This window comes from Ictidomys tridecemlineatus, chromosome 4 (genome assembly GCF_052094955.1).
Source record: "Ictidomys tridecemlineatus isolate mIctTri1 chromosome 4, mIctTri1.hap1, whole genome shotgun sequence".
In the NCBI taxonomy this organism is placed as follows: Eukaryota; Metazoa; Chordata; class Mammalia; order Rodentia; family Sciuridae; genus Ictidomys; species Ictidomys tridecemlineatus.
The window spans coordinates 14,890,518-14,917,350 of record NC_135480.1 but is presented as its reverse complement, the minus strand read 5'-3'; the positions used below and the strand labels follow the sequence as shown (position 1 = coordinate 14,917,350).

General features: G+C 54.4%; 1 protein-coding gene across 5 annotated transcripts; it reads right to left on the bottom strand.

Annotated features, from left to right (window-relative positions):
• Nucleotides 1–2,917: 2,917 nt before the first annotated feature.
• Nucleotides 2,918–26,455, bottom strand: Tnks1bp1 (tankyrase 1 binding protein 1). Of its 5 annotated transcripts, none has more exons than XM_040284332.2 (12): nucleotides 26,223–26,455; nucleotides 23,249–23,359; nucleotides 21,576–22,209; nucleotides 20,028–20,097; nucleotides 15,081–16,439; nucleotides 11,005–13,130; nucleotides 5,625–5,997; nucleotides 5,242–5,392; nucleotides 4,979–5,115; nucleotides 4,107–4,264; nucleotides 3,763–3,835; nucleotides 2,918–3,355 (listed from the first exon to the last, which is right to left on the bottom strand). In XM_040284332.2, the coding sequence occupies exons 2-11, from the start codon at nucleotides 23,340–23,342 to the stop codon at nucleotides 3,775–3,777; spliced, it is 5,163 nt and encodes a 1,720-aa protein (XP_040140266.2). In that variant the 5' UTR covers nucleotides 23,343–23,359; nucleotides 26,223–26,455; the 3' UTR covers nucleotides 2,918–3,355; nucleotides 3,763–3,774. The 5 variants fall into 5 exon arrangements, with proteins under 5 accessions (XP_040140266.2, XP_005331654.2, XP_040140267.2 ...); XM_005331597.5 differs by having other exon boundaries at nucleotides 23,249–23,356; nucleotides 26,223–26,454; XM_040284333.2 differs by lacking the exon at nucleotides 26,223–26,455 and adding an exon at nucleotides 25,266–25,864 and having other exon boundaries at nucleotides 23,249–23,356.
• Between the last annotated feature and the right edge of the window lie 378 nt (nucleotides 26,456–26,833).

Sequence of the window (26,833 nt, the reverse complement as noted above, 5' to 3'; positions counted from 1 at the left end):
TAGAGCAAAACACAGGAAGACTGAAAGAATTTGAAGATGGAATTTTCATCAAAAGAGCTGGAGAATATTATGCAAAACAAAATAAGCTAATCCCAAAAAACCAAAGGCTGAATGTTTTCTTTGATATGAGGACGCTAATTCACAATAATTTGGGGTGGGGGAGTAGGGAAAAATAGAGGTAGTTTGGACTAGGAACAGGGGAATGAAGGGAAGGGAGGGTGCATAGGGGCAGGAAGGATAGTAGAATGAATCGAACATTTTTACCCTATGTGCATATACTACACGACCAGTGTGATTCTACATCATGTACAACCAGAAGAATGAGGTTATACCCCATTTATGTATGATGTGTCAAGAGTGCATTCTGCTGTCATGTATCACTAATTAGAACAAATTTTAAAAAGATAAAAAGAACTTAAAAATTTGGAAAATCCTCAGCCTGACAGTATTGTAAAAAGTGTGCTCCATAGAGGACACCAGGGTGTGGCCAATGTGACCATTCGACATGGAGATGGGTAAGGACCAGCCAAGTGCTGTGGACTTGAGAGGGTGGCAGAATGATCCCAATGGCAATTCAGAGAACACTGGGGCTGCCCCTCCCACCAGATGCCAGGGTTCCAGAGCCCAGGGAAAAGAATGATTTCAAAGGAAGGAGCCACTCGCACCCACAGGGCCTCCGCCCTTGCTGCCCAGCACCACCACAGCATTCCTCGCCTCTTCAGGGATCAGCTCTACTGAGCCCAGGTGTGGCTGCCCCTTCCAGGAGGCTTAGGTGGTAAACCTTGGTGGCATGAGCCAAGGAGACATGGCTACCTTCACCTGAGCTCCCAAGCATGCCCCCGTGTTTCAGTTAGCTTTTCCATTGCTATAACCAAATGACCTGTGAACAATGTAGAGGAGGAAAAGTTTATTTTGGCTCAAGGTTCCAGAGTGTCAAACCATAGTAGGCACACTCCATACTTTCTGGGTCCAAGGTGAGGTAGAACATCATGGCAAAAGGGCATATGGTGGAGAAAAACAGCTCAGGACACAGCAACCAGGAAGCCAGGTGAAGGTAGCCATGTCCCCGTGGCTCATGCACCCAGCACAAAATATAAACCCCAAAGGCACACCCCCAGTGACCTACTTCCCCAGCCACATTCTACCTGCCTATGGTTACTACCAAGTTGTCATGGTTTGGATATGGGGTATTCTCCCACAAGCTCATGTGTGAGACAATGCAAGAAAGTTCACAGATGAAATGATTGGGTCATGAGAACCTTAGCCTAACCAGGGCATTGATTCACTGATAGGGATTAACTATGTGGTGACTCTAGGTAGATGGAGTGTGGCCAGAGAAGGTATGTCTTTGAGAGCTTTCCTTTGAGGTATATATTTTGTCCCTGGTGAGCAACTCTCTCTCTGCTTCCTGGTGACCACGGCCTAAGCTGCTTTCCTCTGCCACACCCATCCACCATGTTGTTCTGCATCACCTTAGGCCCAGAGCAATGGAGTTGGCTGTCTATGGATTCAGACCTCTGAAGCTCTAAATAAACTTTTTCACCTCTAAAATTGTTCTTGTCAGGCCTTTTGGTCAGAGTAACCAAAAAGTTGACTAAAACACCAGTTAATCCATGTCAATGGGTTAATATACCAATTAGGTTACACCTCTCATATCAAGTCATTTCATCTCTGAAAATTCTTATATATCATCTCACACATGAGCTATGGGGGGTACAGCTCATGGCTAAGCCATGATACCCTGAAAGTCTTGGGACCCAGGAAAGAACTGCCAGAAAAAGGTACCACTGGGGAAATGCCTAGTGAAGACACAGGAGTGGAGCAACCCCAGATCAGTGAAGTGACCAGTGTACGATTCTGGGCCAAGAGCCATAGGTATATGACCCAAAGCTGCCACAGAAAACGGCCATAGGAGCAGGACCATCACCCCGTGGGTCCAGGAGGACCTCTACCCCAGCAGACCTAGAAGGTAGAGCCTCAACCAGTTTACTTTCTAGCCTTAACATTTTGGACTTACTGGGAACCTGTCACCCTTCCTTGTTGCCTGTTTCTCCCTTTGGAACAGGAATGTCCATCATGCCCCTGTTCCACCACTGGATTCTGATTTCACAGGGGCACAGCTATACAGAATCTGCCTCAGCAGGAATTGTACCTTGAGTCTCATTCCTATAGGACTTAGATGATACCAGAAAAGACCCAGAATGGGTGCAACGCCAGGGTTGAATGTCTGTGTCCAATGTTAAAATTCTAACCTCCAAGCAGATGGCCTTATGGGAGGTTGTGAGTTCAGTGGCCTCGTACAAGAGGCCCAGTAGAGCTGCTTGTCCCTTCCATGAGGAGGCAGTGAAAAGGCACCACCTACAAACCAGGAAATAGGTTCACACCAGACATGGAATCTGCCAGCACCTTAACCTTGGACTTCCCAGTCTACAAAACTGTTAGAAATGTACTTTTGTTGTTTATAAGCCACCGAGTCTGTGGTACTTGGTCATAGCAGCAGCCTGAGCTAACTGAAACAGCCACCACAGGATTCTCTCCTCTCTCCACCAGATGCCAAAAAGGACCCTTCGGTCCCTGTAGCTGGCTGAGCCACGACAGGAAAGGAGCCTGGGCTCCCAGAACCCCAAGGCATGGAGTGTCTCACTGTCTCACCATTACCTCACAGTGGACTGTGCAGCATGAGAAATAAACCCTTTTTATGTTAAGCTACTGAGATCTGGAGAGCACTTGAATCAGCAGTCAGCTTTCTATAACTCCAATACCCTCCGCAGAGACACCCAGCCCCGGGAGTGGAAGGGGTTGACATGTCCAATGTCTGCGTGAGCTCCTGGTGGGCCAGGGCCACAACCAGCATTTTGACTGCAGCCTCGTGGGGATGGGCACCACCACCACACTCCACAAACCTGGGAGGCACCAATTGCCAAAAAATTTTATTTATTGTTTCAAGTGGCAAAATGTCATTGGTCTCTGTGGGGCACCTAGCAGGGTAGAGGGAGACCTGGGGTGGGACTGGGGTAGGGCTCCGCTCATTACAAAAATCAAAGGCCTTTATAAAAAATGCTATAAATTGGTATCAAAAGAAAACCCAAGGGAGGCTGAAGGAGGAAGCGGAGAGAGAGGAGGGGAGAGAAGGAAGGACCAAAACCTTCAACCACTAGTGACGGAATCCAGCTGGGAGGGAAAGTGTGGGGACAAGTTGGGAAGGTGATACAAAGTGCATAAACGTGGCTCCCAGACACTCCTCAGAGGTGAAGGGGACAGGCTGCAGCCTGGGGCACAGTGGGGCTCCAGCCGTCTCCTCACTCAGGGACCTCACAGGAACGGGCACTGCCTGAGACTGCCAAATGGGAAGGACCTGCAATAGGAGAGGCAAGAGGTCAGAGGAGGACATTGGAGGTTCGGCTTCCTCTGCTCCATGCACATCCTGGCTCCCCAGCTGGGACCAGTCATGGGAAAGGTCCCTGCTAGGATGGCAAGCCTGGTGAGTACTCCCAGGGGCCCTACACCAGAGGGCCTGGCAGACGCACTCAGGCCAGTCAAGGAGGTGGGTGACATGGAGCCCCTCCTCCTCCGTCCCAGGCCAGACAACACCCTGCCCTGGGGAAGAATGTAGGAGAGCAAGTCTCCGCACCTGGTTTCACCGCCTTGTTCCAGGCCACACAGAAAGGGGATGCAGAGCTAAGTGCTAGAAGGCGGCACAGGGGCTTCTGGATCCCCCAGAGAAGGCCCTCTGCACGCTAAACCCCAGCAGGCTGTCCTCACCTCGGTAATCTCTCAGACCTTCTTCTTCTTGAGCTTCAGGGCTTGAAGCCAGTTGGGCGATGATCCTTCTGACCTAGAAGGCAAAACACAAAGGACCAGAAGGCAAACTTTAGGCAAATTGCACAAAATAAGTACACACGGTAGGGACAGAATTTCCCCTCTCCATCCAGAAAAGGCAGCTAGGGCCCAGCTGCAGGACTAGAACTCCACCACCAACTTATTCAGTTAATTTAGGGCATGTCAACCACCTCTCTGAGCCTCAATATTCTTCTTCAATAAAGTGAGGTTTCCCTTTTCAGGCTACTTCACTGAAGTCAGGAGATGTCCAGAGCTCAGTCACCTACCCTGAGGATTTCTCCGGCTTAGGAGGTAATGCAAGGGGCTTCCCCAGCCCTGGGACTTTGCAGGACTTGGAACGCTGGACTGCAGCCTCCTTCTGGCCCGACTTGCTCTCTGCCACTTCCCCTTCCTCAGCTGAGCGGTTCCGAGGACGTAGTTTGGCCTGAGAGACAGTCCAGACGCAGACAGATGTAAGCAGGACAGGCAGAAGTCACAGAGGACAGGCCTTCTCCCAAGACGGTACAGTCCCCTGAACCATGCCTAGATGCCTCTTTGGCCCCAAAGAACAGAGTCATTAAAGAGAGCTTCCCTCACAACTTTACTTTGCACATAGTAGGTCCTCAAAAAGATCCTGCTGAACTAAATTCAGCAAGCTGGGCTGACAAAGCCAGTGGTGACTTCCTGGCTCTGTGCTTTTGTTCCTCTACTCTCTGCCTACACTGCCTCCCCTCTGCCCCAGGGCCCATGGCCAACTCCTGTGTCTACCTCAAGGCTAAGAGCAAATGCTTAAGTGGGGCCGATCCACCCTCCCCTCCCACCACCTAGGATCAAGGAGGAACTCCTCCCCAGGAACTGGCCCAGTCCCTCTCTGTGCCTCCCCAGTGACACCTACCCTCTCTCCCTCCACCAGAGCTAAGTGTGGGCATGGCTCATGTCCCACCACCCCTGAGGCTCTGGGACATGAAGACACCTTGTTCTATCCTCAGGTATAGCACCACAGGGTCCAGCAAGGCACAAAGGGACCTCCCAGGGCCCTCCTGGGAGAGCAGCATGAGAAAAGGAACGCAGAGGGGATCAGAGGATGGCTGGCTGGGTGAAGAGCGGACAGGTCACAGGCAGGGAGACCACATGTGACTGTCCACTGATCAGACGGTACCTTCAGGGCTGACGGGCTCAGGCCAGGAAAGAGGTTGACTTTCAACCCCTTGGTGCCCAAAGACATCCGTGTCCGGCGGTTCTGAGGTTCCTCTACTACCTCCTCATCTGAAGATGGCACCCGAGAAGCCTGTGGCTCTGCAAAGGGATGGTGAGGTGGGGATCACAGTACAGCCGGCACCCCTACAAGCCCCCTCTCACCTACAGCCTGGGTCACATGCCAGGGATTCACACAGACACCACAAGGCAACACATCAATCCTACCTGTAGAGTCTTGGAAGAGGCGTGCATCTGAGTCTGCTGCCTCTGACAGGCCCAGGGTACCCCCAGGTCTGATGGCTGGGGCCCGGTGTCCACGCTTGCGCCCCAGGTTGGCACGACTCCGATACATGGCACTGTCGAGGATCTCTGTGTCCTGATCAAGACAACAGCAACACCATTGCCACAGCTATCCCATGGACCCGCCCACCCACAGGAGCCCCACCACACAGCCACCAGGAGCTGATGGCTCTGCTGTCCAAGCTTCCCGCTCCGGCGATGCACCCACAGCCTGCTTTCACCCTCCCAGTCTTGGGCTGCTCAGCAGAGCTCCATCACCCACATTCCCCACAGGAGCCACCCACTGCCCTGGTTCACCCTCCACTGACCTCAATGAAGGAGAAGTCCTGACTGAGGCAGCTCGGGGGAGGCCCTTGGGAGGGCCGCCGAGAGGTCGGGGTCGGGGCCAGCACCTGCTCGCCATGCCTAGCGCCTGTGAGGCCCCAGGTGCCATCCACCTCTTCTGTTCGGCTGGCTTCACCATCGGGCTGGGGCCTCCAGGAGGGCAGGGGGTCCCTGCTGGGCTCTGCAGGTTCCCCTTGCTCAGCACCTGCTGTGGCTCCTTCCTCCTCCATCAGGACCCTGAGGCCCGAGGCTGCTGACTCCCTTCGGGCCTCTGCCTTAGAGCTGCTGGCCGCCAGCATCTCCTCCAGGAGGCCCTGGGAGCCAGATGGTGGGGAGCGGGCCAGACACCTGCTGGGGCTGCCAAGGGGACAGACCAGGAAATAAGGTCATCAGTGAAAACCCTCTCTCTTGCCTGAAGCCACAGCACACCACATGGGAAGGGCTGGGCCAGCAGGGCAGGTTCCAATCCCTGATTCATCACTTACTACAGGGTGAGTAGGCTTTACCTGAAATGCTTGGGACTCACAGAGTTTTGGAGTTTGGATTTTGGAATCTTCACATATCCATTATGAGATATCTTAGAAAGAAGACCCAATTCTAAAGATAAAATTCATTTATATCTCATATATACCTCATGCACACAGCCTAACAGTAATTTTACACTCTATTTTTTAGTGCACCTGCATTTTAACTGTAATCTGCCACACGAGGGCCAGGTGTGGAATTGTCCACTTGTGACATCATGTCTGTGCTCAAAGTTTCAGGTTTTGAGACATTTCAGAGTTCAGAGTTCAGGTTTCCGTATTACAAATGCTCAACCCGTTCAGGAGAACTTGAATAAGCCCCTTGCCTGCAAGCACCCTGGGTTCCTCTCTGGAGTTGCTGGGGGGGATGAAAAAGACTCCACAGGGCCTATCACAGTGCCTGACAAACCTGTGTGCCCACGAACCACAAATATCACCACTGCTGCCGCTGCTGCTGTTCCTAAGGCCCCTCCCAGGGACGCCTGCTTGGGCAGTCACATTCCTCGGGATGATCCAGATACTGCCAATCCATCCACTTGTCCAACCTCGAATCACCTTTAGGCCCTTGTTGTAACTCTATTCCTTGGCCTCAAGGAACAAGCAGGGATAACTAGAGGATGCCCAGCACAAATGCTGCCATCTTAGAACAAGCGGTTCCCTCACCTGGGATGCTTGCCCCCTTGCCCTCGCTGTTCCTTCACTGATTCTCCTTGGCCCAAGTCCTCCACTGAAGCAGTTCTGCCCCTCTCCCCTAACCAGCATGAGCTCCTCAGCCCTGCCAGCTGCCAGGGCTCCAACCTGTGCCACCCAGGCCACCCTTTGTCCCCACTGCCTTCTGGGAGCTCCTCAAGGACAAAGCTGGGCCCTTGTTGCCTCTGTGCCCCCAACACCTGGGCCAGGGACCAGACTAAGTCAATGTTTGTGGAGTGGATAAGAGGCAGGGTCACCCTGGTCAACACAGCTTCCATGTCTGCTCCCTCAAAGCACGACAGACACACCCGGCACAGCACCCACAGGATCTTATGGACTCCACCTCACACGTCGTCCAGATGCCACACCCCAGAGCACACACACACTCATTGCAGACCTCAAGCAGGCGACTGTGAGCTGGTACCCGCTAGACCTACAGGCACAGTACAGAGCCACACCCAGCGCCATGCACAGAGGGCGGAACGGCTGCGGCAGTGCCCGGAAGGCCACTGAATACTGGAGAGGGAGGGGAACGAGACAGGTGAGTCGATACCAGCAGGAGTGGGGCGGGCAGAATGTGTGTCAGTCTGTCCTTCCACAAGCTGCTGACAGATGGAAATTAAAGCAGTGTGGGGAGGGGGAGGAGGCAGTGGATTTGGGAACAGCACTGGACAGGGGCCAGAGCCAGCGCACTCAAAGCCAGCTTAAAGTCAGGGAGGGGGCGGTGACAGCACCCCACCCAGCCTTAAGAGCTAGACAGAAGCCTCTCTGGGAGGGGGCAGCTACAGGCTGAGGACAGGCCCTGCAGCTACAGGGAGCGGAGAAAGATCCACTCTCTCTGAGCAGAGGGGGCCCACACCATGCAGACGGAGATCAGTGGAGGGAAGGGGGGCTGGGGGTGGCTGTGGAGCAGTGTGCATCCACCCCAGGACCTCAGCATTCACCCTCCTCCTCAACGCCCCCCAAGCTCCCAGAACACCTACAACCTGAGGCCTTCCTGGCAGAGAAGCAGGAGAGAGGAGAGGCGATTGGGAACTCAGGTCCTGAGCCCTGCCACTCTGGTACTTGCCTAAGTCCTGGACCCTTCTGCACCAGTGGCCTTGGCCACATGTTATGTGGCCACTCTGAGCCTCAGTTTCTTCATCTATAAAATGGGGATGATGAAAGTACATAAGCTCTGTTGGGTTTACTGGCAATATGTACCTAGCACACAGTTACACTTAACACACACAACAAATCATCAAATTACTAGGATAATCCTCATTAGCCTCAATACAGGTCCCTGAGAGGATGCGTCTCATACCATCTGTTCCATCACCCATTGAGCCTGGAGAGTATCCTGGGGCCCAGAACCCCGTCCTGCACACAGCTCCACGCTCCAGGTTCAAACACAGAGGATGGGTCTGTGAAAAGCTGGCTTTCCAGTCGGTGCTCAAGGCACCAAGACCTGAACTGAGGGAGGGTCGAGGCTGGAGCCAGAATGATGCCTGAGGATTAAAGGTCAACCAGGCAAAGTCAAAGGTCAACAGTTGATGCTGACCCCAGGGAGATAAGGAGGGTGTCCAGAGAGGACCACAAGGCTGGGGCCCACGAGAACAGAAATCCACCTTTCTGGGAACCTGGGTCTGTTTTCCCACCAATGAAATAAAGGAGCTGGACTCAAAGATGTCTAAGGGTCCTCTTGGATTCTATGAAGACCCCAAAATGACTCAGAGGCTTCTGCCATCACTAGAGGCAGGGGAAAGGGTAGGGATGACTGGGAGGCCAGAGAAAGAAAAGGACAGCACCCCAGCTCTGGGAACCCAGGAGCACCATTCCCACCAGGGCAAGGGACCAGGTGGCCCTAGGCCCAGAGGAGGGGCCCAGGCCCTCCCCACCCCATCCACCTCTATGGTAGTGTTGCCACAATTATCGTCAAAGATATCTCTGTCCATCACGAGGATGACAACAAAAATGTCCCCAAGGCCCTACCAAACTTCACATCCAAACTTGCAAAACAGACATGAACAGAAAGCATGTTTTCTCAGTGATAAACAGGGAAGGAAGGTTTACATCTGCATCTATCACTCTCCACGTATTCACCCTTAGTCTTCCCAGAAACCCTATGAAAGTGACTATCCCAATTTAGAGGAAGATGGGGACCCTGAGAAGGCCCTTGCCCAAGGTCGCAGAGGTGGTGAGAGAAACAGGACCTAAACCAGACCGATGCACCCAAAACCAGACTACACTGAGCTATTCTCAAGGACTCCTGATACATAGGAAACCTTCAAATTTTTTCTTTAAAGAAACTTTCCATAGCATAGAATCTCCCTGTGTCACATGCTCAGAACACCAGTTCCCTGGATATTGCCCAGGTAAGTTTGGGGAACACTGCCGTACTCAACTGGAAGGTACCAATAAAGGCCAAGACATACCAAGTCTCCCAAATGGCCAGAGAGCATGTGACAGTGTGTAGGGGCTGAATTTCTTCACAGAAGGGCTGCTCAAAAACATAACATTCACAGAACCACCACCGCCGCCCCCAGCCTGGAGCACACTTCTGCTGCGAGCGATGGGGCTCACCCGCAGGGCATCAGGGATAGACCCTGAGCTCGGATGTCAACACTGGCCATAAAAACCCTGAGCACTCTGGGGCATGAGAGAGACCCATTTCCACCCTGCCACCCCACAGGGACCCTCTCCCTCCTTCCAAAACAAAGGAAAGGCAATACCACCTTCCCTCTTAAGAGCCACCCTATGACCCAGACAGACTAAATTTCAATGCAGCAGCCACACCTAAAAGCAGTGGATAGAAAAAGTTGGAAGGACGTACGGCAGCCTCTGTGACCTCAATCAGATCACACCATCCCTCCACCTGCCCATGGGCGAGGATCGAATCCCTTTCCCACTTGGCAGGACAGCTGTGAAGGTCGACAAGTAAGACGGAAAACTGAGCATCAGGGCATGTGAACCTCAGAGTCCTGGGAAGTGAAATCGGAGGCAGCCATGCTGAGCCCACCTCCCTGCACCATGACTGTGCCAGCTGGAACGCTGTTAGAAACTGAGGCTCAGGGAGTCAGTCAATGGCCCAGGATCCCTGCAGCCTCCTGACTCCAACCCGGCTCTCAGTCTACAGTCCTCATGAAGGTCTCAATAGGGTCCGCTCAACAACCTGGGTCCCCAGAAGCTCCCCTTCCTCAGCTCCCTTCCTGGTCCCGTGCTCTCCGTCCCCAGCTTCCACGCCAAATGCCTTTCCCACCCCATCCCCACCCTCGGGCCCCTTCTTTCTTCCTCCTGCTCTCCTCCCACTACCATCTGCCCCTTTCGCTTAGAACAGCCTCCACCCAACACCTCCCTTCCCTTCCTAAAGGCCAGTGGGAAGCGCCTGGTCTGGGGCTGGAAAAGGTAAGATTTTCTATTCACTAGAGAGAACAAAACCAATTCTCAGTGGATGGGAATGTTAGTGAAACAGAAGTAAATACCATTTTTGTACCCTTTCCACAAAGAGCAGAAAAACGCCTGTGTTGGTTTTAGAATACCCATGGCTCTGAAACTACCAGTCTTTTCCTTTGGAAAGTTCTCTTGCAGCAACTTGGGATAGGGACCACAGTCATGGGACCAGGCCTGGGACCCAATAGCTTCAGGTTCCTGAACTGCTGCTCTTCTGGGCTCTATGACAAGCCAGACAAGAGCACCAAGCTCCGACTTCTTGGAGAGCCAATGAGCACCACTGTCCCCCCAACTCCTGGCTGCAGTGGACAGACCAAGGAGATATAAGGTCCCCTTTCCTCTACCTGTCAAAGGATGTGCATTCTCTGGCCCAAGACTGGGAACAATCTTGGGAAACAAGAGCAGAATCTACCAGAAGCCTTATGATATGTGGCTGACTCCATTTCTCCCTCAATCACAACTCAAATCACCAAGACTCAAAACTGGGTTGCTACAGAGCAAACACCTCAACCTTGACATTCTGCTTTCCATAAAGAAAATATGTTATATTTCAATATAAAACTTAAAAAGCAGAATTAAACATTCACAGCCCAAAAATGTCTGTTTGGCAAATACCAAAAGTCCATTGGAAAAGCTATTTCTTCCCCCCTCCAAAAAATTCCAAAACTTGTTGAGAGTGGAGTTACACCTTTTCTCCCACCCTAGGATGGGGATCCCTTACCTGGTTCCAAAGCCTGGGCCTTCTCCTGTCTCTACTCTGAGGTCTTCAGAGCCGGTCTCCAAGGAAGGCGAGAAGCTGTCTTCACCCTGGGTCTCTGGCCCACTTGTCTCGCCGACCCCCAGCTCCCTGGCTTCCAAAGGGTCTCTGGCTTCCAGGCCAGGGGACAAGTCACCACTGTTCCCGAGGCCTAGCTCTGGGCCAGAGTCCACCTTCCCTACCCCATGCTCCCTGGCCTCACCTGGGGCCCCAGTGAGCTCCACATTCCGGAGCCCGAAGTCCTGGGCCCACTCCATCTGCCCGACTCCACAGCCCCGAGGACCTCCAGATGCCACACCACAGGACACCTCCAAGTTCCTCAGACCCAGATTGTCGCCCCAGTCCACCTGCCCTACCCCAAGCTCTCTGGGTTCTGTGGGGATACAGCCTGCCCCTGGGGCTATATTTCTCAGCCCAAGGTCAGGTGTCCAGTCTGCTTGTCCAACCCCACGCTCCCTGGATTTAAGGAACTCTCCAGCCTCCACACCTGACCAGTCATTTTGTCCCACACCACTCTCCCTGGCCTGGCTGTGTCCTCCTACCTCGCCTGCCCCAGCCAAATCTCTGCTTCTCACCCCAACACCAGAAGTCCAGTCCTTCTCCCCAACTCCGATCCCCCTGGGCTCTTCAGACCCTCCAGTTTCCAAACAGCTGGCTGAGTCCCCATCTCTCAAGCCCAGGTTGTCTGACCAGCCCATCTGTCCCATGGCATTCTCTCTGGCCTCATGAGAGCCCCCAGAATCCACACAACTGGACACTTCCAAGTTCCTGAGACCCAGCTGATCAGCCCAGTCCATGCATCCGGGGGAGGTCTCCCCTGGAGGTTCAAAGTGCCCACTTCCCATCTTGCTGGACGGGCTCAGGCCAGAACCGCTCAGTCTGTCTTTGCCAATGATACCAAACTGATGGCTCCTCTCAGAGGCCTGGTTGCACAAGTCCCCACTCCAGTCTTGCTGCCTGGAGCTAAACGCTGCGTCTGGCTGCGGGGTGACACCAAGGCTGAAGTCCCCGGCCCAACCTCGCTTCCCATCTTCCCGGTCAGCATCACCATGGCTCTGAGGCCCTGCGTGCAGTCTCTCCTGCAGCCCTCCGACTTGCTGGCCAGCGTCACTGCCTTGCCAGCTGCCCTGGTCTCCCTGACCAAGGGTCCCATCCTGCAACTGGGGGGTGCTAGAGCTAAACAGAGCCCCTGATTCTCTCTCTTCTAACTGGCCTGGGCTCCTGCTGGCCTCGCCAAGGCTGTCCTCACCACTCAGAGTCTTCTTCTCAAACTCCTCATCCTGTTGCTGGACGTCCTCGGGGCTGAACCCGGAGCTCAGGGCTCTTGTTCCGAAGCCTCTGTCCTGTGCACCAAGGGCCCTGGAGCTGCTGTAGTCCCTCATCCACGCACTCTTCCCAAACTCCTGGTCCTGCTGTGCCACTGCTTGGCTGTCATAGGTGCCCAGTGAAGAACCTCTCTTCTCAAATTCCCGGTCCTGCTCCTCGGCATCCTGGCTGCTGTAACTGCCATGGTGGTCCTTCGCCCCTACCTCCCGGGCCTGCTCATCTGCATCCTGGCTGGCGTAAGAATCCAGTGAGTCTCTCTTCCCGAATTCCCAGTCCTGAAGGCTGGCATCTCGGTAAGTATGAAGCAAGTCTTTCTTCCCGAATTCCTGGTCCTGCAGCTCTGCATCCTGAATAGAGTAAGTGCCCTGGGAATCCCTCTTTCGGAACTCCCATTCCTGAACATCAGCCTCCTGGCTCTGGCTCTGCATGCCGAGGTGGAGCTTTCCAACTACCCTGTCAAGGGCCGTGAGCCCCCCTGGGGCAGACACTTCACCCCGGTCTTGGCTGCTGCTGACCTCTACTCCTTCTGGGCCAAGACCACACCTGCTGGCCCACTTCCTACTGCTTCCTTCTCCTACCCCTTGCCCATAATTGCTGGTCCAGTCCCTCTCCCCAGGGCCTGGGTCTCCTCTAGGGCTTGTGCCCCCAAGGCCATAGTCCTGAGAAGCATCTTGGGACCAGCTAGGACTGAAACTGCTGGGATGCGGGTCTGCTGCAATCCCAAATTCACTCTGCAGATCTTTCTGTGCCCAGCCAAGGAGTCCCTGGGAATCAGAAAAAAAAAGACAAAAACAATGCTTAAAGTTGGTTGGAATGAAAGTCAGCACTACTTAGTGCCTGAGAGCCCCACTTTGGCAACAGAGAACCTGGGTTTAGATTCCAGCTGTGCGACCTTAAGCAAATCAATTAACCACTCAGAGCTTCTGGGTCCTCATCTTTAAACAGGTATAATTTCTACCGCATGCAGGGCTGACATGAGAGGAGTGAACAAGATCATATAAACAACCGACTCAGCGCAGTGCCTGGCACACAATGGGCACTCAATCGATGGTCCTATGGTCATGTTTACAGTCCTTGGGCAACACCTGGCTACCTGCCAGAAGAAATCCTGCCTGAAGGAGTGGTCTGCCTGTGGAACTGGGGAGAGGGAGAACACTCTCAGTTACAAGAGGTCAAGACTCAGATTCCCTCCAACTTGAGCAAAGCAAGGTTCCAACACCAGCACAGCCCTTCTAGCCCCGGATGAGTACCCAGGCCCTTCCTCCCCAAGGAAAGCCCCTCTACCTAGCCCTCCCACGAAGGCCTCTCTGCCCCACCTCCACCAGGCCCAGGAAAGACAGGAGGGGCAGCCTGTGGCACAGAGCTCACTGCACTTCCACCCCGCCAACTCCCCTGACTCACCCCCGAAGGCGGGCGAGCCTGGGACTCAGGGCCCCGGAGCCTCCCAGCCTCGTCCCGCAGAGCTGCATTGGCCAGTAGTCGCTCCAGGACAGACATGCTAGCCTCTCTGTCCCTGGGCTGAGCCATGGCCCCCACCCCCCAACCACCCTGGGGCTGCTGGGTGCGGCAGGCAGTGTACGGGACAGGGCTGGGCCGCTCCCCAGCCAGGACCTGTCCGACAGCTCTGGCTCCCGCTTGCCCTGGCCCTGCTCCCTCGCTCCCGCTCGCTCCCTCCGGAGCAGCTGCAGCTCTGGCAGCCCCGCCCAGAAGCCAGTTGAGTCACCCACATCCTGGGACAGACACACCTACTGCAGGAGTCAGCCTAGTCTTAACCCCTTCCTGCTCCTCCTCTTCCAGAGGCCGCTGGGGCTCCTCCTTGCCTCCAGCCCCGCCCCTGCCAGCACAGGCCAGGATTGAAAAATAAAATTTCAAAAGCCACCTGGATCCCAGCCCTTAGATGCAGAGGGAGCCTGATCGGACAAAGGGCACTGGGCAAGAAGGGGCGTCCAAGCCCAGTCACCAACTTCTGGGTAACTGCACAGGGAAGGCCCTGCTTCCGCCAGCCTTTGGCTGCCAGTCTACAAAGCAAATCAGGAGCTGGGGCGGGAGAGCCGTTTGCCCAGCACTACCCTTCATCCTGCCCAGCACTACCCTTCATCCTGCCCGTGCATGCAGTGACTCATTTAATCCCTGCCATGGCCCTGAGGGACTGCTTCACTGCTATGCCCCTTTTACAGACAAGATACTGAGGCAAAGTGGAAAAGTCACTTGTTCAAGATCATATTTAGACAAAATAACAGCTGGGCCAGGAGAGGAGCCCAGGCAGTCCAGTTCTACTAACAGAAAGCCAACCCAGGCCTAGATGGCCAGGCAATTTTGCCACAAACGCCATTCCAGGTGATAATGGTTTGAACATGTCCTACAGGCCACATGGCATCAAGTGCTTGCTAACTTCATTTTACCCACATACACTTCTAAGAGGCCAGAGCTATTACTACTAAAGGACACAGAAGCTTCCAGGTTAAGGTACACTCCTAAGCCCACCCGCGAGTGAATGCGGGTGTCAGGATTTGAACTCACTACAAGCACTCTAAGCACCATCCTATACAGCTCAGCCAGCGTGGCCAGACAGCAGAGCTACAAGGTAAAGGTTCACAGTTGCTGTGCTCACTGTTACATTCCAAGTTCTTGTCACACTAAACCCATGTTGAAAGAATTAAGCCCACCCAAGCCCTCCATACCTGGAGCCTCTCCCTCCCTGTGCCCATCCTCACCTCAGAGCAGGTACTTGGGGACTGTCCATCAGATCCGGCTCCCCGCTTTGCACTGCTCACACTGGGTGGTGGTGAAGCCAGGAGGTCATCCAGCCAGCGAGAGCTGCGTTCAGGGCCCACAGGCTCAGGGGATGCCCTACAGGATTCCTGGGCTTCTGTCCTGGGTTGGGTGGCCTCAGCCCGGGCTAGGGTCACCATCTCCTCTTCAGCAGGCAATGCTTGCTCAGGGCCAGGGGCATCAGCAAAGAGGACACAGGGCTGGTCAGGGGGTGCTGGCTGCTGCTGCCCCAGGACTGGCTCCAGCACAGGCAGAGCTGCCTCCCTAGTGGCCAGAGGGAGGGGGGACTCCTGTCCAGACAGGGGCTCCCGATCCTCATATCTCTCCTCTGCCTGCAGCAAGAGTGCTGCAGAAGGGCCCTCTGCTGTGAATGGGGACTGAAGGGAGACAGCTGGGGACTGAGGCTGACTCTGTCCATTATCTTTTTGGTGTACAGAGTTGCCTGGGTCATCTCCCTGCACCTGGGAAACAGGCCTTCCTGAGACCCCTGGAGCTGTACAGGGCCCTTGCCCTTGCTGGGACACTCCTTCCTCCCTGCTGGACGCAGCCCAGCTGCTGGCCTCAGCGGCCTCAGCAGCTTCACTGGCCTCAGTAATGGGGGAAGGGGGTGGGGAGTCCAGTCGCCACACACTCAAACCTGAGGGCCGTGTGGGGAAGGTCCATTCAAATGACTGTGATAAGCTCCAATTGGACTCTGTCCCACTCCCAAAGGGACGATCCAGGGCTGACTGGCTCCCTTGCATTTGGGGCAGGGCAGCTAGTGAGCCCCCCAGTTTCCCCTGGTCCTGGTTAGGTGGCCGGAGCACACCCTCAGAGAATCGGCGCTGAGCCAGGCCGACTGGGCGGAGATCTGTGTCCCCCTTGGATTCTGCCACTTCCTCCCCAGATGGAAACGTCCGCGTGAGATCCAGTAACTCATCCCCCTCAATCAGAGGCCTGGGCGAAGTGGCTGGGGGCTGCTCTGGGCTATGGCGCCCTGAGACCTTCTCAAGGGGAGGGCTGCTGGGTTTGGGGGCCTCTGGGGCTGCCTCATCAGAGAGTCCCGGGCTAGGGGGAAGGCAGGGGCCCTCATCAGGCAGGGCTGCACTTGGGGACGATGGAGTCACAGGGAGGCAAGGAGAAGCCTCGGGCGCTGCAGGACTCTGGGCTTCTGGAAGCTGAGAGTGGTGGGGAGGGTTCTCATTTGGTGAGCGAAGTTGGAGAGACCTGGGTGCTGGGCCGGAGCCTTCAGCAGGGAGGCCTGGGCTACCTCCACACTCTGAGGCAAGACCTGGACTTGAGGGGACCAAGGGCTTGGGAACCTGCAAGGAAAAGGTCAAGAGCTGTCATTCATCACTTGGCTGCATGGGAGAGGCTCCTCCTACCCCGTACTGACCTCAGGTTGGCTGTTGATCCACAGCCCAGGAAGAGGAAACCAGAGCTCAGGACAGTTCGAAGAAGCCCCAGAGACAATCTCAGATAGGGTTTCTCAAACTTCTTAAGGCCACAGAGCCCTCCTTTAGGTGTCCCCAGAAAATGCATCCAGTTTTATTCACTTAACATCACTCTTAACCATTTGAGGTGGTTCAAACCTCAATCACCCATCCAACCTATAGTTCAAGTGAGAGTCTCGTAAGAGGTCATGGTTTGTGGGTAAAGAACACTTGCTCAATGAAGAGAAAATGGGGAATCTAACCATCTGGGCAGGAGGAGGAGGGGGGTTCCTGTTCAAAGCAGGACTCCTAAGCCCAATGCAGCTCCCAACAGCTCCCAGGAACTGCCACAGGGAAGGGACAGTGCTCCCCACACTACTCTGTTTATTCCAATTTGGGTCCCAAAGCTACCCAAAGAAGCAGGAAGGCCATGGGATTAAAGCAAAGGGTGCTGGGAATTGGAAAAGTGCCTGGCTTGGAGTCGCCACAGAACTGCCTCCTATAAACTGAATGTCCACCCTCCAACATGGTCTGAGGCTCAACTTCCCCAATGCAGCATCCATCTCAGAGTTACAGGACGGAATAAGATTCACACACATGGCCTCTGGTTCTGCTGTGGGATGATGGGGACTGAGTTGGGGGAAGACACCGAGACAGGTACAAGGGCGCAAGGCCCCTGGTTCTCCTCTGCTTCACTCTGCCTGTCCCCCAACACATAAAATGAACCTGGCTCTCTATGACCTTTGCCCCCCAGGGGTCAAGATCCCTGGCTGCCCTCTCCAAAGAGACACACTTCATTACATCACTGTCCACCGGGTCTAGCCAGAGAAGAGGTCCTGCTTCTCCTCAGGCTCCTCCCACTCCCCCCCTGCACTCTCCCTCCTCTCTACAATATTCTAGGTTTCAAGGCTATGCCCTTAAACTATGCCACCCACAGCCCCTCCTTGTTAGTCTCCCACAAACCCCTCATTCCTTGATAATTGTAGCTTCTGGATCACTGCAACCCGCCCAGCACCACTGTTAAAATTCACGGTCGACCCTTCCAGCATCCTGGCTCCCTGGGCCTTGACTTCTTCCTCCCTGATGGCTGGTGACCCAGGGTCGTACCCTAGCCCCCATCCCTCCCCCACCCTCATAACCTCAATTTCAAGGTCCCTGTTGGCCCACCGTCCCTACTTCCTATCTGTCCTGCTCACTCGTTGCATTTCCAACTCCCTCGTTCTTCATCTCCTCTGGGAAGCAAAGTCCATTAACCCTACCTCCTTCCCATGGCTCCTACTCCCCTGTGTAACAGCTCTTCTTTTTGCCACGATCACAGCCACCTCTTATACAACCCGGAACTCCTTCGTTCCTTCCGCACACTCTTCAGGCTGTTTAAATACAGCTCTCCGCCAGGCCGGGAGCTGGAGGTGCCTGGCCTTACTTCAGAGTCACCACTGACCTCAAATCCATCCCAGAGCTACTCAGCAAGCCCAGCACCCGCCTTCCCTTCACTCCCGACACTCCCAGGTAACACCTTCACATGTCTCTCCTCAAACATCCAACACCTCCTCCCCATCCTCTCTCAGCTGATGGCCTTGCTTCCTGCTCCTCCTTGAGAACACGGAGGCCACCAGCAAAGAAGGCACATACCCTGCACCCTCACCCACCGCCACCTGCAAGCGGGTCTAATCGTTCCGCCTCCCCTTCTACCACCAGGCACTGTCCTTGCTCCTGGCTAAGGCCAACCCGCCAACCTCTCCTCCCTCCCTGCATCATTGATTTTCCCTCCCTACTGGATCATTTCCATCAGCACACCAACTGCTCTAATTTCTTCTGTCTTTAAAAAAAAAAAAAAAAAAAATCCAACAATTTAAAAAAAAAAAAAACACTTGACCCCACAATCTCTCTCCAGCTACCACCTGTTTTCTTGAAAGCACTCCTATGCCCACTATCCGCAGCTCCTCTTATCCCATTCTCGAGCCCACCCAAGCAGGCCTTCTTAATCTTACCACTGGAGTACTCTTGTCAAGGTCACCAATGACCTCCCCGTAGCTAAATCCAATTTGCAGTGCTCACCTTACATGATCTATCAGTGGCACTCTGCGGCTACTGGCATCCTCCTAGGGACTGTCCTTCCAACTCACTGGTGCTTCCTACCAGTCTTCTCTACTGTGCCTAGGGCCCTTCCCTCTTGTACCCTCACCTACACTCTTGGTGAACTCAGCCAGTCTCAACTACCATCTTCACACTGACATTTCCCAAGTTTTCCTCTCTCACCAGCTCATTTCTCTTGAACACTAGACTCAAGTATCCAATCACAAACCTTAAAAAATGTCTTAAACCCAACAAATCCAAAAGCAAACTCTTCACCTCTCTCCTAATCCTGCTTTGTCCCTAAAAGTCCCCATCTAAATAAATGTTACCTTCATCCTTCCAACTGCTCTGGTCAAAAGCCCTGGGGCCATACTTAATTCTCCTCATCTCAATCCATCTGAATGTCCAACCCACCTCACCCTCACAGTCCATCCAGAATCAATCACTTCTCATCAACTCCACCACTGATGACCTCTGGGGTCCAAGCCACCATCATCTCTCTCACCTGGATTATTCCATCTGTACCTGACTGGTCCCTGCTGCTGCTCCGAATGCCCTGACCTCTTTAGCACTAAGTCAGCATGTCACTCCTCTCCACTGAACCCCTCAATGGCTTCTTCCCCTCACAAAGTTCTTGTAGCAGCATATGAGGCTCATACCATCCAACCCTACCCCCTCTAGGTCCACTACCACCCGCCTCCTCCTCCCTTACTGCAGTCCAGACGTCCTGGATCCCCTACATTTGTGCCGCATCCCTAACACCCAGCTCAGAGTAGGAACTGTTGGATGGACACAAATGGAGTCAGTTCTCCAACACAAGGCAGCCAGGACAGCCTCCAGCCAGCAAGGGGCCCCTCTTATGTGATTTACTTGGAAAAATATGCACAGTGCGGGAGAAGGAACAGGAAACCCCCAAGAAAAGGACTCTCCCGCGCTGTGAACCAAGAACAGCAGCCCAGCCAGGGAGGGCTCTGGAGTCAGACACTTTTGTTCCTGCCTCAAGCCAAGCAAGTTACCTGGCATTTGTGAGGCCCTGTGGTCTCATCATCTCTCACTCCTCTCCTCTTACATGAGACTAACAGGCCTGCTAGCCAGGATTAAGTTGGTTAAGTTGGTTAATGTTCCCAGCACACCGTTCTTAATCAGAGGCAGTGCTGTGGGTATAATAATTACTGTTTATAACCAGCAGCCTCAGAACCCAAACCACACTCAAGCTACCTTGAAGATTGAGAGCACTGGCCTGGAAGTACAGACATCTAGGTACTAGAGCCAGCTCTTGGGCAAGTCCATGGCTCAGTTTCCCCATCTGAATTACAAGGAGAGTGGAGGACATGATCTTAGTTAGATGACCCCTCCAATCCTAAAATACTGTTATTACATGTTAGGAGGAGGACAACTTACTTCAGTAGGTGGCTCAGAGCTGGCCAGCTTAGTCAGGTCCCCATTGACAGCCAGGTTGGAAGAGGAGTTCCTGTGAGAGAGAAAGACAGGAAGTGGAGGCACGGAATGTTGAAGCCTATCACAGAACAGAAAAGGAGAGCAAATATCCCTAAGTGACTTTAACAGCCCCCAAAGGTTGAACGCCCCAGCTATTTACTCTTGATGGCAGCTGGAGCCATCAGGGATAAAGAAACCATGCAGTTTCACAGGGCAAGTGACCCAAGAGACTACCTACTGGCACATTAAGGGTTAATTACCTGCCCCACCCCCATCCCGTTTAAGAAAAGTATCTTGTATGGCCAGACCCCTCAAAGGTCCCCAAGAAGATAATGACTCGTTCCCTTAACCCAGAAGGGGTTAAAGTTCTCCTTCAGCCAGGGAGTGCAGCTGGTCCAGCTGCCCTGCCAATATTTCTTAAAGGATTGTGGGGGTAGGGGAGGGGCAGAGTGATTTTCCAAGACTAAAGTCAGTCCCCTTAAACCCTGAGTGCAAGGAGGGAAGGAAGGAGGATGAAAGGTACAACCCAGCCTGGGCAGCAGTGCGATCCCACAGCAGCCCTGGCCTGGGACTTGCAAAGGTTAACCCCAGGGCCAAGCCTCCAGGTATTTTCAGGTGAAGAAGGGCAAGCCTGGAAGGTAGGGCAGGAGCCTTCCGCCTCCCGCTCAGCCCAGACTGCAGCAACCAGAGCCATTCCCTTTGTTTGGGGTGGGGGGACATCCTCAGGCCCAGCTTCGCCTCAAGCTGGCTCTCCCTGCCCTGAGCATGGTCTCAAGCAGCCAGCAAAGGCTTCTGAAATCCCTCAGCTTCTTCTCAATACCCTGTGTCCACTCCCGCAAGGGCACCTCCAGGCCAGCCTCCCTGCACTCTAGTGCCAACTCTGGGGAAGTATATCACAGCAAATGTCTCCAACCAGCCAAAAGCTCTGCAGTAACTGGAGGACCGTCAAGATGTGCTCCTGTCTTCTCTCTCCCATCAGAACCCCCTCACAGTCTGCGACTGTGCCCTTCTGATCCAGACACACACCCCCACCCACCCCAGGATTGGCACACTGCTCTGCTCACAAGAGAAGCTCACAGTTAGGAGCACATGCTCTGGAAGTTGGCTATCTGGAATTCAACTCTATCTCTGCCTCTTACTAGCTGAGTGACTGAGAAAAGTCATCTGCAACTCAGTTACTTCATCTCTAAAATGGATCTAAAAGGGCTTTCCCAGACAGGACAGCTATGGATTCAATGAGGCAACGTTGGATGCCAGTTTATGGAGATGGGAAACAGACTCCCAAACATTTGGACTCTCTATTATAAACACACATTAACTCTGTTGAGACAGTTTTCAAAAGCACGCAGTGATGATACCACCATGGCTGGGGAATTGACTTGGTGTCTGCTTGTATTCACAGCACACCATTAACCTGAAGGGGAAGGTCACAGTCCCAGACAGGGCCACCCACTTGGTCCCCAGACCCCAACTTCCAGGCTGCAACAAAACACACAGCCTCTGAGCCCTCACCTCTCCTCAGGAATCCTGCTGTGTTCTTCCTGGCTCTCTGTGGGACTCTTTGCTGACCCCTCCTGGGAACAACCCCGGGCGAGGGTCTTGTCATCTTCTTCTCTGGCAGCAGTGGCCAGGCCATAGGTCCTGGGGCCATATCGGGAGCTACCATCATGGTTAAAGGTGAGGCGGGAGCCCCAGAGGCGGTCAGGGCTGGCAGGGACCTCCTTCCGGGGCTGATCCATCTTGGCCAGGATCTCTTCTACTGTGGAGGCTGCAAACCGCTCTGAGGCTGGCCGGAAAGGGGCAGGGGCCTTCCGCACACCCCCTGGGGCAGCACATCGTGCTGGGGGTGTCAGAGGGGGCAGTTCCTCTTTCCCAGCCTCCTCTTTCCCAGTCTCTTGGGTGGCTTCTCCTCCAGCAGAGGCCTCAGCCACAGATCTTGGTGCGAAGGGAAGGAGACGCTTGCTGCCCCCGTAGGGCTGGGGTCCTGCCAGCATGTTCATCTTTCGGGCAGAAGGCAGCTCAGCCAGAGGACCCCGGGGAGGCCGAGGCCCAACAGGCACCAGCAGGCTGGGTTTGGCAGGCAGGGCTGGCTTGGCAGGCAAGGACCGGGGTTTGGGCTTGACAGGGGGTTTGGCCCGAGGGTCTCCTGCCAAAAGAAAAAGGTTGGTAAGGGGCTGTCAGAACTTTTTGTGATCTCTGCTCTAATCAATCTCCATCCTCCAGTTTCAGAATAGTTACAATACTCCTGTAGACACAAGTCGAATGCCACCTGCTCCATGAAGCCTTTATTGCTTTTCTACACCTAGCCCTTCTGAAGCACCTTCTCACTCTCCAACCTCTCAAAATGTTTAACAATTCCCCTTTTAAGCTAAAGCTATTTGTGAGCCTTGCTGGCACCTTATCTCTCCTTGCACCCTATTTTTCACCTAGCACAAGTTTCTACCACTTGAATGAATGAATGAATGTGCAAACGAGCCAATAAACAAATGCCTGCAGGCCCACATCAAGCAGTCAGCCCGTGTCCCCAGTTTGGTCCTCTCCCCTTCTGATCTACGGTATCTCCACAGTAAATGTTTTGGCCCAGCTTTCCCACTCTGCCTCCATGCTGCCCCTCCCCCAGCACACTCCCAGGCCACCTCCCCGCTGTCATCCGGTGTATGATCAGGAATGCAAACTTACTATTGACTTAAGCCAAACAAAAGTAAATCTGCTACAGGGGAAAAAAAAAACAAGACCAGAAATCTATCTTCTATATAAGGCATTCCAATGCCAAATAAAAGACCTTGGGATTACTCACTGCCACAGCCTTCCATAACAGAATCCCATGTCACCCACTCATCCAGCTAAGCATGAGAAAAAGAGTCTAGACAGGGAGCCTGGAGTCCTGGGTTCAAATCCCCAAAAGTACACTGCAATTCTCCCTGTGTGCCTCAGTTTTCCCCTCTGCAAAATATGTGGCTTGATTCACATTATCTCAAAGGTCTCTGCCTGCTTTCACACCTGCTAGAGACCTACACTCCCACCAGGTTCCCTTTCAGACCCATCTTGAACTTCCTCAGCCCTGCTTCCCTCCCTCATCCTCACTTTTCCATCACTCAAACACCCCCCAATACAAAATGGGGGTTCCGCCTCTGCCCTTCCCACCCTCCTCCCTGCCACCTGCCCTACCCGGCACCCATAGGTACCTGGCTCAGAGCCAGCAGGCGCCAGCTCCTCCTCCATCTCCTGGGGCGGTGGGGAAGCCATGGCTGAGCCGTCCCTGAGAGTAGACACTTTCATCACATGCGCAGACCCTGCTTGAGAATTGGGAAGCAGAGGGGTGTGAGCTGGGATGTCCAAAGACCCAGGAGAGAGACGGGTGGGGGAGGAAAAGCTCTGGGCGGTGGCAGCAGGCTTAGGCGAGGGAAGTCTCTTATTTCTAGCAGAGGCAGAGTGTGGGACAGGAAGAGAGAACTTCAAGAGGGTCAGGGGAAGTCAAGAGAGGTCCCACAGCCACATCCTCAGCTCTTCCCAGACCCTCTCTTAACTCTTGTCTTCTAGTCCCCAAATCTCAGAGCCTCAGGAGCCACCCCCATCCTGTGACAAGCTCTCCAAGATGCCCAATTGAAGTCACTCCACTTACTGTTCCCAAGGCACCTTTGGGGTCAGGCAGCCCAGCTGGAGATATCTACTCACGACAGAGCAAGAGGCAGAAAAGTCTGAAGTCTCTCTGTGAATCACCTCATGGGAGACGGGAAAAACCCGCTCCTCCCCAACCTGGGGCTCCGCCCCACTGCCTGCCTCCCCTCCATGCTCCCCCCTCCTTCCCTCTCTCCCTCCACAGCTGGGAGTGGCTCCCCCCCCCCAAGCATTCTCCTTCCACACCCCTGCCCCACTCCGCACCCCCCACAGCTGTCTCATCCAAACACAGAAAAATAAGGAATAAAAAAGTAAACATCTGGAATACATTTTTTTCTTTAATTTCTCAATCGCTTTGGCTTCAGCTTGGAATTTGATGAGGTAAAGCCAGGGCCTAGTCCTGTTGCCATAGCAATGGCCTCCCACTGGATTTCCAGAGCCTCGCCAAGAGGAAGAAGCAGCCCAGGCTGGGCTGGGAGGACGGGACAGGGCTTGAGAACATCCGGGGGGTGGGGTAACTTGGGAGAAAACTCCCTGGGGTTGGGTATGGGCTATGAAAAGAGGATATGTGGGCATCACTCACCAGCCTAGGGATGGCCTGAAGGAGTTGTGAGGGGGACAGAAGAAAAAATTAAATCAGGTGTCAGCCACGTGGTAGAAGAATGATTTCCCTTTCTCTAGGCCTGTGATGGGATCTTCTGGGGTCTAATATTCCAGGATTCAAATGCTGAGTGGGTCTACCACCTTCTAACTGTGTGACTTCTCTAAGCCTCAGTTTCCCTATCTGAAAAATGGGCTTACTGAGACTCTCTGGGGTTTAAAAGAAATAATGCATAAAAACCACTTAGCACAATACCTAGCATATAAGCGACCACTGGAAGTTGGCTATTATTACTGCAATTCCATGCAGTGGCACCAATGAACCAGCACCTTATTAACCTCCTCCCCTCCCCAGACCCCCAGGTGCTGACATTCCTAGACCATTCCTTCACCCCTTCCAAGTCCCACTCATGTCACCTGTTCTTCAGACTCACCACCACCTCCTCAGTTCCCATCCAGCCTCCTGAAGCACCCTCCCACCCACAATACCCCCTAGGTCTCCAGCCTGAGGAAGAGCCCTATCCCAAGAAAGAAGCTTCCTATCATCTGGTATGCACACGACAGTATGGCCAACCCAACCCTCTCCAATTTGTACACAGTCACAACCTTAAAGTCACCCACTCATCTGGGCAGAGACAGCACCAAATCCTAAGGAACCTGGGTTGCCCAGTCTTTACAATGTAAACACATCCCCTCCCCTATCTTTGATTCTGTCCCAGCTTGTTTCAGACAGGAGAAGGTTTGAAGACAGGAAAGAAGCCCAGCCCTATCAACCGGTTGATCACTCAGCTACAACAGAGGACTGCCCACTGTAGGTGGGTGCATAACGTGCAGAGCTAGGCAGTATGTATGTGGGGGAGGGGCACAAGACAAAAAAATTTTAAAACAGGATTCTTTCCTTGTCCTTGAACATTATTACAAGAAATATTGTTGGTCTGATTAGAAATGGAAACAAATTGGCCCAGAAGTGAAAAAATGTCTCACCTGGGGGCCTGATGGGCACCTCTGCGGTATAAGGGGCTTGCAGTGATGAAAGCAGGCTCCGCGTCCCCAAATGGGGAGGTGGCCACAGAAGCTGGGAGGTCCCTGCCAGGGGCCCCAGGTGACCAAGGCCATGGCCATGGCCATGGCCAGAAGCTGCAGAATCGCACTGGCTCTAAACACTCTCCACCCTGTGGAGTCCGGATGAGACAAGGAACCCCTGGGAGTAAAGGGCTGGGGAGGAGCTGGCAGCCCCGGCCCAGGATAGGCGACCAAGAGGCCTCGACGCAGGCGGGGTCGCGCCTATCCACCCTAGGATCTGAGGCCAGGAGGGACAGCATGTGAACTGCTGGAAGAGGGAGGGCCAACCGGAAAACAGAACAGCCTGGGGCAAGGGGCTGTCTGGAGGGGCCCAGTGGGGGGCTCTGGACCCAGAGCGGACGGCAGCAGAAGACGAGGAGCAGAGGGGGTGGAGGAGGAGGGGGCAGCGGCGGCAGAAGCAGAGGACTGTGCGCGCGGGATGTGAAGCAGCCGGTGAACAGACGGTGGACTGGCAACGCCAACAGGGTGGGGGCGGACTTGGGTGGCTGGGGGCGTGCCGAGGGAGCAGGGGAGGGGACCGGCGCGGGCCCAGGGGAAGCGGGAGGCAGGGGTCCCTCCAGCGGCTCTGCCTGCCTCTGGCCCCGCCCCAGCCCTCGCCCCCTCCCCCCTTTCTTCTGGCTCCGCCAGCACAAGCTCAGACCGTGCGCCCTCCGCCCCCGCGCACATGCGCCAGCTCCCGCGTGCCCCCGCGGCCCAGGCGCCCACGGCCCTGTAAAACTTTCCTGATGACCCCCCACCACCAGCAACACAACCCAAGGTCCCGGCAACTAGCGCCCGCTCCTTCCAAGCCCCTACCCCGCCCCCAATCCCGGACCCCGCCCCCTCCTTCGCCCTCAGCCGCTGGCCCCGCGCACTCACGCGCTCCCCCCGGGATCTGGCTCCGCTCCGCGCGGCACCCCGACGCTAGTCCCCTCCGCCGCCGCCGCTACCGCCGTCACCGCGGGACCGAGCCAGTGCGAGCCCCACGGGGCCCCGCCTCTAGCCCCGCCCAGGAGCACGCCCCCAGAGCTTCGTGAATATTCATGAGCCGGCAGAAACGCGAAGAGAAGCCAGTGCTGAATTCGTCCCATCGTATGCAAACAAGCACAGCCTAGTACTCAATTATTCATGACCTTGCAAATGAGGGGCCCGTCCCAGGCTCAGATTCGAGAAACTGACGCAATTTACCCAAGCGCCACCGAGATGAATGCCTAGAGAGGAGACTTCCTCGGACGGCCCTTCTTCAGGCCCGGCCGCCTGCAGTGATTGCAGCACCATAGAGCCGCGGTCAGCAAGAAGGTAACCGTTGGCGGACTGGAGAGGCTTCCTGTTACAACCACCTGAGTCTTCCTGGGAACGTCGGCAACGTGGCCGCCCCACGTGGATAAATTCAGATTTAGGGCCAGAGTGAGGAAGTCTGACAGCTCTGCTTTCCCGTTTGTGCTGGCTCGTTCTCTCTTTATAGGCCTCCTTCTCAGATACAGGTTCTT